Raw genomic sequence first — 19,195 nt, 5'->3', positions numbered from 1 at the left:
CGGAGGTCAATTCCTCCCAGTGTACCAACAGCAATCAGGGCTTTTAACTACACCAAGACTTTCCACTCAGGCCACAAAGGGGGAGTACCAAGAGCGACCACCTAGGGTGATTGGGGAAGCTGAGCTACCGGCCCCTATAGGTCACCGACCACACAAAGCCACTCCATCAACACAGGGAGGCAGCCAAAATGTGGAGACATCAAAGTATGTCACAAGTAGGAGAGATAGATGAAAGCAAACTAATGGACGACACAGTGTTTAGAACCATATTTATAAGTTTACTCAAGAATCTTCTAAAAACCGCTGAGAAACTTGAAGAGATCTTCAAGGACCTTAATGAGAATACCAAAAAAATGGAAAAGGACCAGTCAGAAATTATGCATACACTGTCTGAAATAAAGAATATACAGAGTAGACCACCGCACCCGGAGAGTCAAACCAAAGAGCTGGAATATGAGGAAGAAAAGAACACCCAACCAGAGAGGCGGAAAGAAAGAAGAATCTAAAAGTGTGAGGATAGCATAAGGAGCCTCCGGGATGGCTTTAAGCGTACCAATATCCGAATTTTTGGGGTGCCAAAAGAGAGAGAGCAAGATACTGAAAACCTATTTGAAGAAATAATGACAGAAAACTTCCCCCACCTGGTGAAAGAAATGGACTTACAAGTTCAGGAAGCGCACAGAACCCCAAACAAGAGGAATCCAAAGAGGACCACACCAAGACACATCATAATTAAAATGCCAAGGGCAAAAGACAAAGAGAGAATCTTACAAGCAGCAAGAGAAAAACAGTTAATTACCTACAAGGGAGCACCCATACGACTGTCAGCTGATTTCTCAACAGAAACTATGCAGGCCAGACGGGAATGGCAAGAAATATTCAAAGTGATGAATATCAAGAACCTACAACCAAGACTACTCTACCCAGCAAAGTTATCATTCAGAATTGAAGGGCAGATAAAGAGCTTCACAGATAAGAAAAAGCTAAAGGAGTTCATCACCACCAAACCAGTATTATATGAAATGCTGAAAGGTATTCTTTAAAAAGAGGAAAAAGAAGAAAAAAGTAAAGATAAAAATTATGAACAACAAATATCTATCAACAAGTGATTCTAAAAATCAAGTGAATTAAAAATCTGAGGAACAGAATAAACTGGTGAACATAATAGAATCAGAGGCATAGAATGGGAGTGGATTGATAATTCTCAGGGGGAAAGGGGTGTCTGTGTGGGGGGTATGGGAAGAGACTGGACAAAAATCATACACCTATGGATAAGGACAACGGGGGGGAGGGAACCGGGTGATGGGAAGATATGGGGGGGGGGAAAGGAGAAACAATTGTAATAATCTGAACAATAAAGATTTATTAAAAAAAAAAGATCTGGCTTAATAATAGGTAGCTGGATTCTCATATTTGCTTCTGGAGTCAATCTGTTTCAGTATCACATATCATGCAGCCTCTGGAAAACCTATTGCACATGCATGAAAGAATGAGAGTAAGTATTGACAAATAACATCTTATTACTATTATGAAAATAGTTTTGACCTCGAAGACCCTCTAAAAGGGTCTCCGGAGAACTATTGGAATAGAGAATTTAAGACAGTGGTACATTAGCACATGGATGGTCAAACAGAAGAATGGAACAGGGAGCCCAGACAAATCCTTGTATATATACAATCAGCCGATATATAACTAAAGTGACTCTACAGAAAAAGGGAGAATGGTCTTTTCAATAAGTGGTGGTGCTAAAATAACTGGATAGTCATATAGGAAAAGAATTAAATTGATCCCTGTCTCACACCATTAAAATTCCACATAGAATATATATTTATCACCAGGATACAAAATGTTCTAATTATAAAGAAAACAATTTGACATATTTTCCTTCATTAAAATTAAGAATTTCTGTTAACCAAAAGATACATTCAAGAAAATGAAAGGCAAGGCAAGCCACAGTGGAAAAGGATGTCTGTAATACAAATGAATAAGACAAAGACAGAGCACCAGGTAGAAAAATGGGCAAAAGACTTTCATGAGACTTTAATAAACCTTTCAAAGGCTAATAAATATATGACATGCAGCTCAACATCACCAGTAAACAGGAAATGCAAATTAAAACCAAAGAGGAATGTTAAATAGTACAACCATTTTTGGGAAATTGTTCTATAGTTACAAATAAAATTAAACACCTACCCTATGACCTAAAAATCCACTCCTCAATATATACACAAGAGAACCGAGTATACACACACACACACATATATATGTATATATACATTCACACACATATTTGTATGACACTATTTATAGCAGCTTAAATCATAATAGCCAAAACCTAGAAATAGTCAAAAGAAAATGACAACCACATAATGGAACTAAGCAATCTATACTAATAAAAGCCTAGATGGCCCTCGCGCCCTTGCGCGACACCCTCACGTCGCCACAAGATGGCTGGTAGGGGAGGGCAGTTTGGGCGAACAGGCCAGCAGTGGAGGGTAGTTGGGCAATCAGGCCGGCAGGGGAGGGCAGTTGGGGGTGACCAGGCCGGCAGGGGAGGGCCGTTGGGGGCAATCAGGCCAGCAGAGGAGCAGTTAGGATTTAATAAGGCTGGCAGTGGAGCAGTTAGGGGGCGATCAGGCTGGCAGGCAGGCGAGTGGTTAGGAGCCAGCAGTCCTGGATTGTGAGAGGGATGTCCCACTGCCGGTTTAGGCCCAATCCAGCACTCAAGAGATCCCCCGAGGGCTCCCAGATTGGAGAGGGTGCAGGCTGGGCTGAGGGACCCCTTTGCACGAATTTTTAAAAATAAATAAAAGAATAACTGATAAAACCAACAACCTGATGCACTGCAAAAACAAACAAAACCAGTATGCTGAGCAAAAAAAGCCAAACACAAAAGAGCACATGTTCTTATGAACCCATTTTCATGAAGTCCAAGAAAAGGCAAAACAAATTTATAGAGGTAGAAGTCAAAACAGTATGTCAAGCCCTGACTGGTGTGGCTCAGTTGGTACATCATTGACCCTCACACCAAAGGACTGCAGGTTTGATTCCCAGTCAAGGCACACCGGAGTTGCAGGTTCATTCCTGGGGCACTCGGGGCATGTGTGGAGGCAAACAATTGATATCTCTATCTCACATTGATGTTTTTCTCTCTCCCCCTCCCTCCCTCCCTTCCACTCTAAAAATAAATAAATAAATAATCAATGGAAAAAAATATCCTCAGGTGAGGATTAACAACAACAACAAAAGAATATGCCAGAATAACAGTTTCTGATTGGAAAGGAGCATGAGTGAACTTTCTGGGGTGATGGAAATGTTCTCTATCTTCATCTGGGTAACAACAGTAATGTATATGTAAAAAAGTCATCAATATTTTAAAATTTTTGCACTGTATTGTATTATAAAAATATACCTCAATTACACATAAAAATCCATTACATATATATCAGGAGATTAAGAAAATTTGACAGATTGACAATTCTAATGCTTGGCAATGAGGCAGAAAAACAGGAATTCTTATAGTATATTATTAGCAGGAATCTAAACTAGTGCAACCACTTTGGAAAACAGTCTGGCATTACCAACAAAAATTGAAAATACATAAAGATGTTCACAGTAGTATTCATAATTGCTGCAAAGTGAAAATAATTTAAATGTCCATCCAAAAAAAAGAATAAATGAATTGATATACTCATATAATAGAATATTCAGCAATGACAAACTACAGCTCCATAAAACAACAATAAATTTCACAAAATAATGTTGAGTGAAAGGAGCCAGAGTAAAGGATATAAACTATATGGTTCCATTTATATAAAGTTGAAAAAGTAGGCAAAATTAAATTAACAAGTTTGAATGCAACCTTAGGTAGAAAATTAAGAAAGTAATTATCATAAAATTCAAGACACAGGTTACTCTTCAAAAGAAGGGAATTTAAGGAGGGCTTTCTGGAGTCCTGACAATCACCTATTTGATGACCTGAATGTTGGTTGCAAGGGTTATGCTTTGTAATTATTTCAGCAAAAATTTTTTTAAAAACGTGTACACACACACATGCACACATATACAAAGCTCAATGACTTTTCTGTATGTGTGTTACAAATCAGAACAAAAAAAGGTTAAAAAAAATCCATTGGAACTGGTGAGGTAGGGGAGGGTTAAGAAACTTCCAAGGACAACTCCCAAGTGTCTGACTTGAACAATTGCTTGGATGATTATGCTTTTCACTTGAGATAGAAAACATCTTGGATATGTTAAATTTATAGTACTTCTGAGACACCCAAGTAGAAATGTCCAGGTGGCAATTAAATATACAGAACTAGAACTAAGGCGGGGCAGTTGCGGGCTGAGACCGGAAAAAAAAAAAAAAAAAAAAAGAACTAGAGCTAAAAGACATCCAGGCTTGAATATAAATTTTTAATTCATCCATAAGTGAATCCATCAACATGGATGTGACTAGGAAAGAAGACTGTCAAGAGTGTACGGCTGATTCCGGGTACATCAACATTTAATGGGCAGGTACTGGAGGATAAGCCAGTAAAGAAAACTGAGAAGGAACAAAGTGATAGGAGGAAAATTAAGAACTTGTCATGAACCATTAAGCAAGGGAAGAACTGTCTCACAAGTAATAAGTTATTCACTTCAGGGTTATGCATAGTTAAGAAAAAAATATGGGTTATGTGCAATACTCAACAAGCCAGTTTTTACTCCACCTCTTTCTGGTTAATTTGAGACAAGCAACAACCCAAGAGAGAATGCTTCTGAGAATGGCTGAAACTTTTTGTAGTCTTGAGAAGTGAGAAATCAAAACTCCAGAAGAGGACAAATTTGAGAGTACTTATTGGACCTGTGTGCTACTGGGTAGAATCACCACTAAAAGGTTAGCACACAGGCCTAGGCTCACTTTTCTGCTTCTTTCTGTGACTGAAGTGGTATGAGAGCCTTTAAGAGAGGGCTTTTCCCGCTCCAAGTGAGAGCCAGGGCCAAACCTACTACTTGGGCAGAAAAGGCCTGAGGCAGGTGGCCAAGGTCAGATCAGCAGTCAGCCAGAGCAAATGGGTTCTCTCTGGTTACATGGCCCTGAGCACTGATAGAAATTAATTAGAGCAGGCATTATTCACATCACAAGGAAAGATCTAGCTGTTTGAGAATTGGGGAGGAGTAGAGGTTCCATCTCATAGCCTGTTACTTCACTACATTTTAAAAAGAGCATCTCCACATGAGCAACTGGGCTCATTCTAGCCTTCATCTTAAAAGAGTTTGGTACCCAAGGCCTAATTAAGAATAAAATGCAAAGTATTGGGGTTTTTCATTTGTCGGTACAATATTAAATACAAATCTCTCTCAGGGACCCTACAGAATTGAAAATATGTGGCTGTTGACTGAAGAGAATTCTAATAGTCCTCGGATCCCCAACTGAAATACTATCATAAAATTTCTCAACTTCTAGCACTACATAAATCACATACAAAATAAAACCACAATGGGCATATAGATTAAAATCACATCAGATTAGCAACTCCAAAAGAAATAGAAATATACAATATTTTTGTTCTTTAATGGGAAGATTTAAGTGAAGAATAACTCCTTCCAAAATTCATTTATAAATTCAGTACAATTCTAATTCTAATGAAAATCTCATGGGGCTTTTTCAGAACTCATTAAAATGAATTTTAAAATTCTCCTGAAACAGTAAATACATGAAAACAGCCAGGAAGTTTTTGAAAATGAGAATATTTGCCCTATCAGGTATCAAACTTATTATATAAAGCCACAGGGGAGAAGGGGACGGTGGTCATGGAATTGTATGGAAACATAAACAAATTATCAGTGGAACAGAACTGAGAATCCAGCAAGAGGCCTTAGGTATATAAGGAAATACTTAACAAATGGAAATTGGCAAAAACCTATCAATTTAGAGAAAAGAAAAAAAAAGACAAGATCCCTACCTCACAATAGGTACAAAAGTAAATTCCACACAAATTAAAAGAGATATGAAAACAAATTTCAGTATCTTTAAAACAATATTTGGAATGGTAGATTTTGCACAAGATTAAAAAAAAACAACAACATCCAAAAGCTACAAATAAATCAAAGAACCACATAACGTTTAAACTATATGGGGTCAAAATGGTGGTGTAGATAAGTATGGTACTTGAGTCTTCTCACAACCACATCAAAATTACACCTACAGAACCATTATTCAGAACCACCTGAAATCTAACTGAATGGAAGTCCTACAACTAGGGATTTAAAGAAGCCACATCAAGACTGGTATAGTCTGAGATAGAAACCAGCTGGTCCCACACCCACGTGTGGCAGTTTAAAATTGGGAGAGATATCTCAGCTGTGGAGGTCCCCCCTGAGAAGCAAGAGTTCCCAGCTCCATACCAGGCCTCCCAGCCTGGAGTTCTAGAACCAGTAAGAGAAGTCCCCATAACTTCTGACTATAAAAACCAGCAGCAATTCTGGCTGAGCCTGAGGGCTCCTGGAGTCCCAGTCAGTTCCTCTTAAAGAGCCTATGTACGTACTTAAGACTCTCTCCCTTGGAGCTCCAGCGCTGGCTCAGCAGCTTGAAAGGAACCAGAAACATATGGGGAGAAACTGAATTTTCTGGCATCGGAGAGCTGGGGGCACAGCTTTAAGCCACACAAAAGTGCTGGCAGAGGCCATTATTCCTTTCCTGAGACCCCATCCCCCCTGGCAGACAGGCTCCATATCTGAGTCTCCATCAACCTGGCTCACACTGTTCACATCACCCTGGTGATTCCCTGAGACTGCCCCTCCAACTTGGGGGCCCACCCTAGCTGTTTCCAGTGACTTTTCCATACAAATGACCTCTCTTTACTCATGCCTTGAACTTTCCTAAAATCTCTGTTTATACCCTGTACCTCTTGCTAAATGGCTCCAGGCCTGACACTAGCAGCAGCCAGACTTGGTTAGTAGCATGGCCTCTCCTGGGCACCTCCAAACCCAGCACAAGGAGTAGCCATCTGCAGATACCTCTGTAGCTCATGCCCAGTAGCCCCAGGTGAGACACAGGTTGTGGCTGACCTTGCAATTCCCTGGAGGCCCCAGAGCCAGCACAGCTTCAGACCATGCTTAATTACAACCCTAATACCTACAAGAGCAACACACTCAAGGGGTGGGCTCGGTGAGCACCAAAGCCCCACTGAAGCAAGTCCTACTCTGTAGGGTCAGTCCCTGTACAGCAACTCCTTTGCTGTAGTCGAAGCAGGTTCTCGCAACCAACTGGCCTGGGGGACAATCCCTCACAGTGACACCAACAGCAATCAAAGCTTAACTACAACAGGACATGGCACACAGCCCACACAGGAGTACACCAGGAGTGCCCAGCTTAGGTGCCTGGGGAGACTGTACCACTGGGCCATATAAGAGACCTATTACACAAGGCCACTCTACCTCGTCTGGGAAACACAGCAGCACTACCTAATACATAGAAGCACAGAAAATGTGGAGACAAAGAAACAGGTCTCAAAGGAAAGAACAGGAGAAATTTCCAAGAAAAGAACTAAATGAAATGGAAGCACGCAAACTACCAGATACAGAATTCAAAACAATTGCTATAAGGATGCTCAAGGAACTTAGTGAGAACTTCAACAGCATAAAAAATCAGTCAGAATGAAGGTTACACTAATTGAAATTAATAATTTACAAGAAATCAACAGTAGAGTAGATGAAGCTAAGAATCGAATTGGTGGTTTGGAATATAAGGAAGCAAAAAACACCCAATCAGAACTGCAAAAAGAAAAAAGTATCCAAAATATGAAGAGAGTGTAAGGAGCCTCTGGGACAACTTCAAGCATACAACGTTCGCATCATGTGGGTACAAGAAGGAGAAGAGAGAAAGAAAAAAACTAAAAATCTATTTGAAGAAATAATGACAGAAAACTTCCCTCACCTGGTGAAAAAAATAGACATACAAGCCCAGGAAGTTCAGATCGTCCCAAACAAGAGAAACACAAAGAGGCCCATCGTAATTAAAATGCAAAATTTAAAGACAAAGAGAGACTCTTATAAGTAGCAAGAGAAAAAAAGTTACCTACAAGGAAACTCCCATAAGACTGTCAGCTGATTTCTCAACAGAAACTTTGCAGGCCAGAAGCGTGTGGCAAGAAATATTCAAAGTGATGAATATGATCAGAATGGCTCAGTGATTGAGCATCAACCTATGAACCAGGTTTCGGTTTCCGGTCAGGGCACACACCCGGGTTTCAGGCTTGATCCCCATTCGGGGGAGTGAAGGCAGCCAATCAGTGATTATCTCTCATCACTGGTGTTTCTATCTCTCTCTCTCTCTCCCCCTTCCTCTCTGAAATCAATAAAAATGTATTTTAAAGAAACTATTTAAAGTGATGAAAAGCAAGGACCTACAACCAATATTACTCTACCCCAGTGGGCGGCAAACCGCGGCTCACGAGCCACATGCAGCTCTTTGGTCCCTTGAGTGTTCTAATGCCACTTCTTCAAAATAGACTCGCCCAGGCCGAAAACCGACTTCTGGGCATGGGCCACGAAGTTTCAATCGCACCGTACGTGCGCATCCGCACGTGGTATTTTGTGGAAGAGCCACACGCAAGGGGCCAAAGAGCCGCATGTGGCTAGCGAGCCACAGTTTGCCGACCACTGCTCTACCCAGCAAAGCTATCATTTAGAATCGAAGGACAGATAAAGAGCTTCCCACACGCCACCACGATCGCTGAGGTGGCTGCGGAGGAGTCTGCTACACTTTGGGGTGGCTCCTGGTGACCATGGCATTCACCCTGTACTCACTGCTGCAGGTGGTCCTGCTCTGCGTCAACACCATTGCCGTGCTGCACGAGGAGCGTTTCCTCAAGAACATTGGCTGGGGAACAGACCAGGGAATTGGCAGATTTGGAGAGGAGCCAAGAATTAAATCTCAGCTAATGAACCTTATTCAATCTGTAAGAACCGTAATGAGAGTGCCATTGATAATAGTAAACTCAGTTGCAATTGTATTGCTTTTACTATTTGGGTGAAGATCAGTGGAGGAAATGGAGACTCTTCTTCTGCTGGCAGCTATTACTTTGGTCTTTATTGGAATATACATATCTTAGCTGGCTGTCCCTGGACTTGACAAAATGTAAATATGATAATAAAACCAGAGACCCTATTTATCTGATTCTTAAAGATATTGCACTTATAGTTTCATTATAAAAAGATCAGATCATCAGAGGCAGCAATTATCCAGGATTGGAATACATTTGATTGCTGACTGTTAATAAAAGCTTGTGCTATGTTAAAGATTGTTCAAAGGGTGCAGGACTGTCACTTCTGTTTTTTTTTAGAACATTTTTTCTCACTTCTCAGGGATTTTTTTTAACTTTTGAAGTTCCTTGTGACTTAGTTATGATGCTTGGAGAGTGATTATCCTCCTAGATAAAACTTAAAGGATTTAAAAAAGTAATTACTACATATAAAGTGATAAATAGGTAATTGGCATGATTTTATTTTGAATTCTTTGGTTAAATATTTTGTCTATATTGTCTTGGCTATGAAAAACTCAAATTTACAGTAACTATCGAGGAGCAATACAGTCTGACTTTAGGGAGAATTATAATTTTGTAAGTCAGATAGTCACATGGCAATTGTGTTTTTGTTTTAAATTATTTTCATGCATTTACTATTTTAGTAATTGGTCTGAATGATAAGACCAGATCAGTATCTACATATTTTCATTGGTAAAAAAGTCTAAAGACTTTTTATGATGACTTATTTTTTGAAATCAGCATAAACATTAGCCTCTAAGAGCAATCCTAAACCATCACAATTATAAACTATACTATGTAATAAGACTTATCTTTGTAAGACTTTATTGTGAAGCATTTACCTGTCCCAAAAGTATCCATGTTTCCATTTCTTGGAGTATTACATTAAGGAGTGTGAGTCTCAATTTTTATTTCCATTTGTCACTAGGGCATTCATGCTGAGTAAGTTTTGTTTTTATGTCTTAAGACGAGTGATGGGCAACCTTTTGAGCTTGGTGTGTCAAACTTCGCCAAAAAACTGAGCATAACTCGGGTAGTGTGTCACTTTGAGGAAAAAACATTATTTCGCAAATGTTTCATCCTCAGGAGCAGCAAATGTTTCATCCTCGGCATGCGGCCACCTCAGCGGCCGTGTGTCATCAGAAATGGCTACGTGTGTCAGTGCTGACACGCGTGTCATAGGTTCGCCATCACTGTCTTAGACCATTCTGTATTTTTTTTAAATAAATCTTTATTGTTCAGATTTTTTATTCACTTGATTTTTAGATTCACTTGTTGATAGATATGTATTTGTTGTTCGACCATTCTGTATTTTACTCATCCCATAATACAGTTTTATGCAGAAAGATTAAAACTATGTAAGTGTTTTTTTCTGGAAATTATGGATTATAATATTTAAAAGGGGTAGAATTGCATCTTTGTTTATAGCACAACGTTTGTGAATAAAGTCAAATTTCCCAAGTTAAAAAAAAAAGCTTCCCACACAAGAAAAAGCTAAGGAGTTCATCACCACCAAACAAGTATTACATGAAATGTTAAAGGGTCTTCTTTAAAAAGAAGGAAAAAAAAAAGATGAAAAATATTAATAAAATGGCAATAAATGCATATCTATAATGCATACCTATCAACAATTCAATCTAAAAAACAACAAAAAAAAGGATGAAGTAGAACAGAAACAGACTCATGGATGCAGAGAACATTTTGACAGTTGCCAGATGAGTGGGGGTTTGAAGGAACGGGTGGAAAAGGTAAAAGGATTAAGAAGTACAAACTGTTGTTACAGAATAATCACAGGGATATAAAGTACAGCACAGGCAACATAGTGAATGCTATTCTCATAACTATGTATGTTATCAGGTGGGTACAAGGTTTATCGGGATGATCACTTAGTAAGATATACAATGTCTAATCACTGTTGTATACACATGAAACTAATATACTATTTATTGTATGTCAACTGTAATTGAAAAATTAAAAAAAAGATTTTAAACGTTATTTTTAAGTTTAACCTATATGAATAAAGATAAACAAAATTAAAAGAAAAGTGAGATACTAGGAGAAAATATGTATAACACATATAACAAAGGATTAACTAATGTATCTAAAATCCTCCTACTCAGTCAAGATGGGGGCATAGTTAAACATGGCACTAACATCCTCCCACAACCACATTAAAAAATACAAGTAACCACAGAGCAACCTCATTCAAAACTGCCTGAAATCTGGCTGAATGGAAGCCCTACAACTAGAGAATTCAAGAAGAAATCACATTGAGACTGGTAGGAGGGGTGGAGGCACAGAACAGGCTGGTCCAAAACCCACATGTGGCTTTTTTTTTTTTAAGGGAAGGACACCTTGGCTGAGTACACCTCCTGTGAAGAGCAAGTGTGGTCCCAGCCCCACACTAAAACCACCAGCCCAGGGTGCCAGTGTCAGGAAGAGAGCTCTCCCTAGGTTCAGGCTGTAAAAACGAGCAGGAATTGTAGCTGAGTGGACACAGAGGCTGTGGGAGTCCAAGGTGTTCCTCTTAAAGGGCTGGTGCATGGACTTCCTCGGACTCACTCCCTCCAAACTCCAGTGGTAAGGCAGCAGCTTGAAAGGATCCAGGGACACAGGGGGAGTAACCACCTTGTCTGGCATCAGGATAAGAACTCAGGGGCAGCTTTCTCCTAGACTAAAGTGCTGGCAAACGTCATTGTCCTATGCTGAGACCTCCCCTGACAAAGAACCGATTGACAGGTGCCACATCTGAGTTTCTATCAACCTGTTTCACACTGTTCGCCTGGCCCTAGTGACTCCCTGAGACCTCACCCCACCCAAGCTGTTTGCAGTGGTCTTTCCATATGAATAGCTTGTCCTGACTCAGGCTTCAGACTTTTCTAAAATCTCTCAAACAATTAGCAGCTGGCCTCAGCATGTCCTATAACTCTCAATAAGAGGCCCAGGCCCAGCACTAGCAGAAGCCTGCCTTGGTTCACAGCTTGGCCTCTCCTGGGCACCTCCATGCCCCACACAAGTAGCAGCCATCTGCAGATGACTCTGTACCACATGCCAGGTGGCCCCAGGCAGGGCTCAGGCAATAGCTGACTTTGCACCCTCCAGGAGGCCCCAAAGCCAGTGCACCTCAGTCAGCTTCAGACCATGCCTGATTACAACCCTACCACATCCACTACCAACACACATTCAAGAGACAGGTTTGCAGAGCACCAAAGCCCCATTGAAGCAAGTCCTGCTCCATAGGGGTGTCTCCTGCACAGCAACTCTCCCACTATAGTAGCTGCTGGTCCGCACTGCCCACTGGCCTGGGGGCCAATCCTTTCCAGTGAGGCCAACAGCAAGCAAGGGTCAACTACAATGGGAGAGTACACATAGCCCACACAGGAGTGCACCTATAGTGCCCAACTCAGGTGACTGGGGAGGCTGAGCCACTGGGAAGCCCTACAGGACACCTACTACACAAGGCCACACTACCAATTCCAGGAGACATAGAAGCTCTACCTAATACATAGAAATAAACACAGGGAACAGCCAAAATGTGGAGACAAAGAAAAATGTGGCAAATGAAAGAACAGAAGAAATCTCCAGAAAAAGAACTATGTGAAATGGAAACAAGCAAACTACCAGATACAGAGATTAAAACAATAGTTATAAGGATGCTCAAGGAACTTAATGAGATCTTCAAGGAATAACATTTTCAAGGAACTTAGTGACAACATCAAGGAACTTAGAGAGAACATCAACGACATAAAAAAGGACCAGTCAGAAATGAAGTATGCACTATCTGAAATGAAGAGTAATTTACAGGGAATCAACAGTAGAGTAGAGGACATGAAGATTTGGAATATGAGGAAGCAAAAAAAAAACACCCAAACAGCAAAAAGAAAAAAGAATCCAAAAATATAAAGATAGTGTAAGGAACCTCTGGGCAACATCAAGCATACCAACATTTGCATCATAGGGGTGCCAGAAGAAGTAGTCAAGGAGCAAGAAATTGAAAACCTATTTGAAGAAATAATGACAGAAAACTTCCCTCACCTGGTGGAAGAAATAGACATACAAGTCCAGGAAGCACAGAGAGTCCCAAACAAGAGAAACCCAGAGGCCCACACCAAGACATATAATTAAAATGCAAAAGGTTAAAGGCAAAGAGAGACTCTTATAAGTAGCAAGAGAAAAGCAGTTAGTTACCTACAGGAGGGCATCCATAGGACTGTCGACTTATTTCTCAACAGAAACTTTGCAGGCCAAAAAAGAAGATAGCAAGAAATATTCAAAGTGATGAAAAGGCAGGACCTACAACCAACATTACTCTACTCAGCAAAGCTATCATTTAGAAATGAAGGTCAGATAAAGAGCTTCACAGACAAGCAAAAGCTAAAGGAGTTCATTATCACCAAACTAGTATTACATGAAATGTTAAAGGGTCTTCTTTAAGAAGTAAGAAGACCAAACAATAAAATGCAATAAATACATATCTATCAACAATTTAATCTAAAAATCAAAATAAATGAACAACAAATTTAATGAACAAAATAAACAGTTGAATAAAAATAAAACCAGAGGCATGGAAACATGAAGCAGACCGACGAATCTCAGAGGGAAGGGGGTAGGGGGAGCAGGAAGATTAACCAAAGAATTTATATGCATATATGCATAACCCATGGAAATAGACAATAGAATGGTGAAGGCCTGGGGTTGGGCGGGATCCGTGTGGAGGGGTGCAATGGGAGGAAGAAAGAATCAGGACAAGAACTGGGGTATGGGATAGGGCAGATTTCTTCCAGACAAAAGACCTTCCCCGCCAAAAAAACAACTGATAGATGCCATATCTGAGTTTCCATCAACCTGGCTCACACTGTTCGCCTGGCCCTAGTGACTCTCTGAGACCCTGCCCCACCCAAGCTGTTTTACTATACATCTGTAATACTCTCAACAATAAAGATTTTGAAATAAAATAAAATCCTCCCGCTAACCAATAAGGTACAAAAAGACAACCCAGAAGGCAGAAAACATGAAGGTATAAGCAGGTAATATCCAGAAAAAATACAAATGTTCATTAAACATAGATCTGTACAAAAATTAGGTTACAGACTCATCTAATGTAGAGATACACTACATTCTAGACGATTAAGGAATTTTTTTCAAAACTAAAAAGAAATTAGAAATACACATTCATCTGATATCAGAATGAGAAATGCCCTTGTAAACTTAAAACATATTTTAAAATTACAAAGAAAATAAATTTTTATACACTTAAAAAAATGTATTCACTACAAAAATCAATAAAACAGAACTAAAATTGCAAAAATATTAGCATCAAGTATAAGAAGATATTCCTATTCTTTAAAGATATAAAGCATTTGTCTATATCAACATAAAAAACTCTAAGATATATACAGGCAAGACTCAAGAGAAGAAATGCAAACAGTTAAAAATGTGAAAACCATTATACCTTGCTTATGGTTGGGGGGAAAATGCAAAACAAAACAATGAGATGACATTTTCATATATCAAATTGATAAAGGTCTAAAACAAAGAGCATGCCCAATAGTGGCAAAGACACAGGACACTTGACATTGTTACATTAATAGTAGAGTTATGACATGAGAAAATAGTTAACGTGTGTTTTTTAAGATATTTTTATTGATTTCAGAGAGGAAGGAAGAGGGAGAGGTATAGAAATTTCAATGATGAGAATCATTGATCAGCTGCCTCCTGCAAGCCCCCTACTGGGCGTGCCACCTGGGCATGTACTCTGACCAGGAATTGAACCATGATCTCCTGTTTCATAGGTCAACGCTCAATCACTGAGCCACGCCACCCGGGCAGTTGTGACATGTTAAACTAGTGTTCCCGTAGCAGGAAAAATCCTGCAATAGGGTTTACTGCTGCACTCTACCCCACCCTGCCTGCTCTCCTCCCTTGTCCCCCGCCCCGCCTTCTCCCCTGGCCCCGCCTCGGCTCCTCCCTTCTCCCCCGCCCCGCCTTCTCCGCCAGCCTGCCTGCTTTTCCCTTCTCCCCCGGCCCCGCCTCCGCTCCTCCCTTCTCCTCCCGCCAGCTTGCTTGCTTCTCCGCAGCTTTGCTCCCTTCTGCAGCTCTTGGCTTCTTTCTACGCTGTCTTGATATGCAAATTAGCCACCATCTTTGTTGGGGTAATTTGCATACTCGTCCTGATTGGTAGGTGGGCGTGGCTTGGGCTTAGCGAAGGTGCGGTCAATTTGCATATTTGTCTATTATTGGGTAGGATGAGGGGAAAAGATATAATCTAAACCGTTGTTTGTTTGTTTGTTTGTTTGTTTTAATCCCCACGAACAACATGCTTAGAGAGAGGAAGGGAGAGAGAAAAACATCGATGTGAGAAACACTGATTGGTTGCCTTCCTTACGCACTCCAACTGGAGATCAAACACGCAACCCAGATACCTGCCCTGACCAAGAATCCTACCGGCACCCTTTCTGTGCACAGGACAACACTCAACCAATTAAGCCACTACAGCTGGGCTCAGCCTTATTTTAAAATAATAAGTTTTATGAGCACTTACTTTTGTGACAGGCACTGTGCTAAATTGTTTACAGGAATTGGTACAATGGTGCACTTTATATTCACAGTAATCCTAAATTAGACACTATTATTTTCCTCATTTTATGGAGCAAACTGAAACAAAAGAGATCAAGTCAGAGAGCCAAGATCTTAACTCTTAGCACAATGCACAGGAAGAAATAAATAAAACTCTTAAAACACAGTGTGGAGTTGAATATACTCAACTTCATTAATTTCTACTTTGTCATGGATCTTCCACTATTTTACTTCTCAAATACAATGATTGTTTTTAAAAAGGTCTGTTGGAAGCTGCCCATTGACTTCACTAGCAGAAAGAGGTGGACAAGGAACCTGGAAGGCTGCTCAACCTTGAGGCTCTGGCAAGGGTCAGAGCCATACACCCATTGTTTAGTTGAGACAATGGTAGCTGAAGCAACTTCCACCTTTTAGTCTCATGTAAATCCTTGCTGATGGGCTATCATCGAGCTATTACTGGAATTGCCTGCCTAAGGGCTACGGGTAGATCCCAAACCTGAATAAAAGGGATGGCAAGGTCAGAGCAAAGCGGAGTCCTCTCTTGGGCTTCCGCCTGGCCCCCAATTCCCAAATTAATATTCTCTTATCTAGTCTCTTTCATTTGTGTGCAGCCTCCTTCAGAGCCCAAACCCTGAACCTGAACCCTGAACCACGCGGGACGTGGGTGGAGGGTTTACACTCGCAACTGGCAGCCCAACATGGGACACTAGCAACTGGCGCCCACCCAGGGACATTGGGGGGGGGGGGGGAGTACACCTGCAACTGGCAACCCAACGTGGGGGACTCGCAGGTCAATAGTCAAACGACAGCATTGGATATTAAGAATTTCTATAACAAAAGAAACGTTATAGATCATAATACATGGCTTAAAATACATTTTAGCAAAAGAACATTTTTCTAAATGAAACTTTATGTAAATCTGCAATATGAGAAACAGATTAAAGCAGCATTTTATTCTATCAATGTATTTTAAAAGTTCAAATTCATAACATTTACAATGAAGCTCTTCTGATGAACACAAACTTTAAATCATGGAAGACTGGGGCAGTCAAATTAGTTTTATCTTGATTGCACAATATCAAGAAAAACCTGATTCACAGATATTAGCAGTTGCAAATAAGAGGGTTTTTTGTTTCTTTGTTTTTAAGTAGTATATTAATGATAATAATTTTATTATACCTCTCGAGGTGTAATAAAGTAGAACAATTCTAAGTTAAATCTCTAATAAAATTAAGAAATGAGAGTATTTGATAATACACAAATATTTTGGAAAAGAATGAAAAATCATGACCAGTTGGTGTGGCTCAGTGATTGAGTATTGACTTATGAACCAGGAGGTCATCAGTTCAATTCCTGGTTCGATTCCTGATCAGGACACATGTCTGGGTTGTGGGCTTGATTCCTAGTAGGGGGCATGTAGGAGGCAGCCAATAGATGATTCTCTCTCATCACTGATGTTTCTGTCTCTCTCTCTCCCTCTACCTTGCTCTCTGAAATAAATAACAATATATTTTTTAATAATAATAAAAATCTTAAAGACACTATGACATCAGGATATTATGCATAAGGCAATCACATGTTATTACTTAATGTAGTGTGTGCTCTATAACAGTGACTTTGCTTATATACTTTTACATTGGCAAACAAGTACTGACCTGAATTTTTAAAATCTTACATAATAAAAGGGTAATATGTAAATTACCATCACTCCGCTACACCCATGATTGGGCCAGCGGGAGGCACAGGGGGTGGGACTCGGGTTGGCCGATTGGGCCGGCGGAACGCTGAGCTCGCGTCGCCAGCGGCGGTGCGAGCTCAGCGTCTGCGCCATGGCTGTGCTGCAGCACAGAAGGGGCCTCTGGGGCAGCGAGCCCACATCCTGCTGCGGACCAGCAAAAGCTGGGAGTAAAAGCGGGGAGCTGTCTGTCTATCCGCTCCGGCACCAGTGGACAGACAGCCAGCTCCCCCGTGATCGAAAGCAGGGAGCTGTGTGTCCACTCCAGCACCAGCGGACCCCCTGCCATCAAAAGCGGGGAGCAGGCTGCTAGCAGTGTCCGCGGAGCGTGCTAGGCTTTGCGGGGCAGTGGGTATGGCCTGGATGGCAGGTTAGAGTGGATATGGCCTGGATGGCAGGTTAGGCCTAGGGGACCCTACACGTGCATGATTTAATCATGCACTGGGCCTCTAGTACTAATATAAAGCTACAATCTTTCTAATCAATAGAATTGTTTAAAATTCAAGTACATGCACAAAAGAAGTAAGAAACTCTATTAGGATTGTCATCCTGGGTGTTGGCATTATGGATAATTTTAACTTTTAGTTTTGTTCAATTTCCCTCCAATATTCTAACTACATTGTGTTTTGTTTTGTCTTTTTTTGCCTTTTTACTTTTTATTTTAAAATAATCACAGCCCTAGTTGGTTTGGCTCAGTGGATAGAGCATTGAACTGCAGACCAAAGGGTTCTGGGTTCAATCTCAGTCAAGGGCACATATCTCGGTTGCAAGCTCCTCCCCAGCCTGAGCCCTGGTCAGGGCGCAAGCAGGAGGCAACCAATCAATGTCTCTCTCACATCAATGTTTCCCTCTGTCTCTCCCTCTCCCTTTCACTCTCTAAAAATCAATGGAAAAATATCCTCGTGTGAGGATTAACAAAAAATATATACATGTAAATAAATAAGTAAAATAATTACCTAAGCACCGTTCACCTAACCTTCCCCAATGGTAACATCTTGCATAAGTCTAATACAATAATATCATAACCAGAAAACTGACTGTGTACAATCCAGAGTTTACTCAGATTTCACCAATTTTACATGCACTATGTATGTGTGTGTGTTCGTGCATCCATGTGCGCATGTGTGTAGTTCTACAAAATCTTTGTAGCCTCGAGTAATCACAACTATTCCCTCCCCACAAGGTTCCCTCATACTATCTCCATAACCACATTCCCTCTTCCCCCATTCCTAACTCCTGGTGACTACTAATCTGTGCTTATAGTGTTTTAAGTTTAAAATGTTAAAAATGTAAATCACATCTGGCCGGCGTGGTTCAGTGGTTGAGTGTTGACCTATGAACCGGGAGGTCACGGTTCAGTTCTGTCAGGGCACATGCTTGAGTTGCAGGCTCGGTCCCGTGTGAGGTGTGCGGGAGGCAGCCAATCAGTGATTCTCTCTCATCACTGATGTTTCTCTCTCTCGCCACCCTTCCTCTCTGAAATCAATAAAAATATATCTTTAAAAATAAATAAAATAAAATGTTAAAATGTGAATCAAATGCTTATGAAATCCCTGTTGTACCACCACAGAGCTAAAACTTTGGGGAACAAACCTTAAAAACTGGTAACTTAGTACAAGTCTAGTGCAATCTAGTACAAATACTATATAGAAGAGAAACCCAAGGCTCGGCTTATAACTCTCACCTGTGTTTTAAATAACATGTGATTTGTAAAAATAGCTGGTTCTGCATTTTTCTGGGCAAACTATAGATTCCAGTCCTTTCCCAACCCAGGTGGATCTGTTACATTCAAATATGACCACCATATTCCCCCAAATGGCCAGTTTTCTGCTTTTCCTCATGTTGTTCCCTTGAG

General features: G+C 40.6%; 2 protein-coding genes across 2 annotated transcripts in view; one reads left to right on the top strand and one right to left on the bottom strand.

Annotated features, from left to right (window-relative positions):
* Positions 1 to 19,195, bottom strand: part of VKORC1L1 (vitamin K epoxide reductase complex subunit 1 like 1) — a 63,245-nt gene that overhangs the window by 33,608 nt on the left and 10,442 nt on the right. The window lies entirely within an intron of this gene.
* Positions 812 to 14,215, top strand: LOC307116166 (immediate early response 3-interacting protein 1-like). Its single transcript, XM_079799839.1, has one exon. The coding sequence runs from the start codon at positions 8,772 to 8,774 to the stop codon at positions 9,018 to 9,020; it is 249 nt and encodes an 82-aa protein (XP_079655965.1). The 5' UTR covers positions 812 to 8,771; the 3' UTR covers positions 9,021 to 14,215.

The sequence above is a fragment of the Cnephaeus nilssonii genome (assembly GCF_951640355.1).
Source record: "Cnephaeus nilssonii genome assembly, chromosome: 2".
In the NCBI taxonomy this organism is placed as follows: domain Eukaryota; kingdom Metazoa; phylum Chordata; class Mammalia; order Chiroptera; family Vespertilionidae; genus Cnephaeus; species Cnephaeus nilssonii.
The sequence above is the reverse complement of the archived record's forward strand: the minus strand, read 5'-3'. Positions and strand labels throughout refer to the sequence as shown.

Coding starts and splice junctions, on each gene's coding strand:
- LOC307116166 (XM_079799839.1), top strand. CDS start 8,772: ATGGCATTCACCCTGTACTCACTGCTGCAGGTGGTCCTGCTCTGCGTC.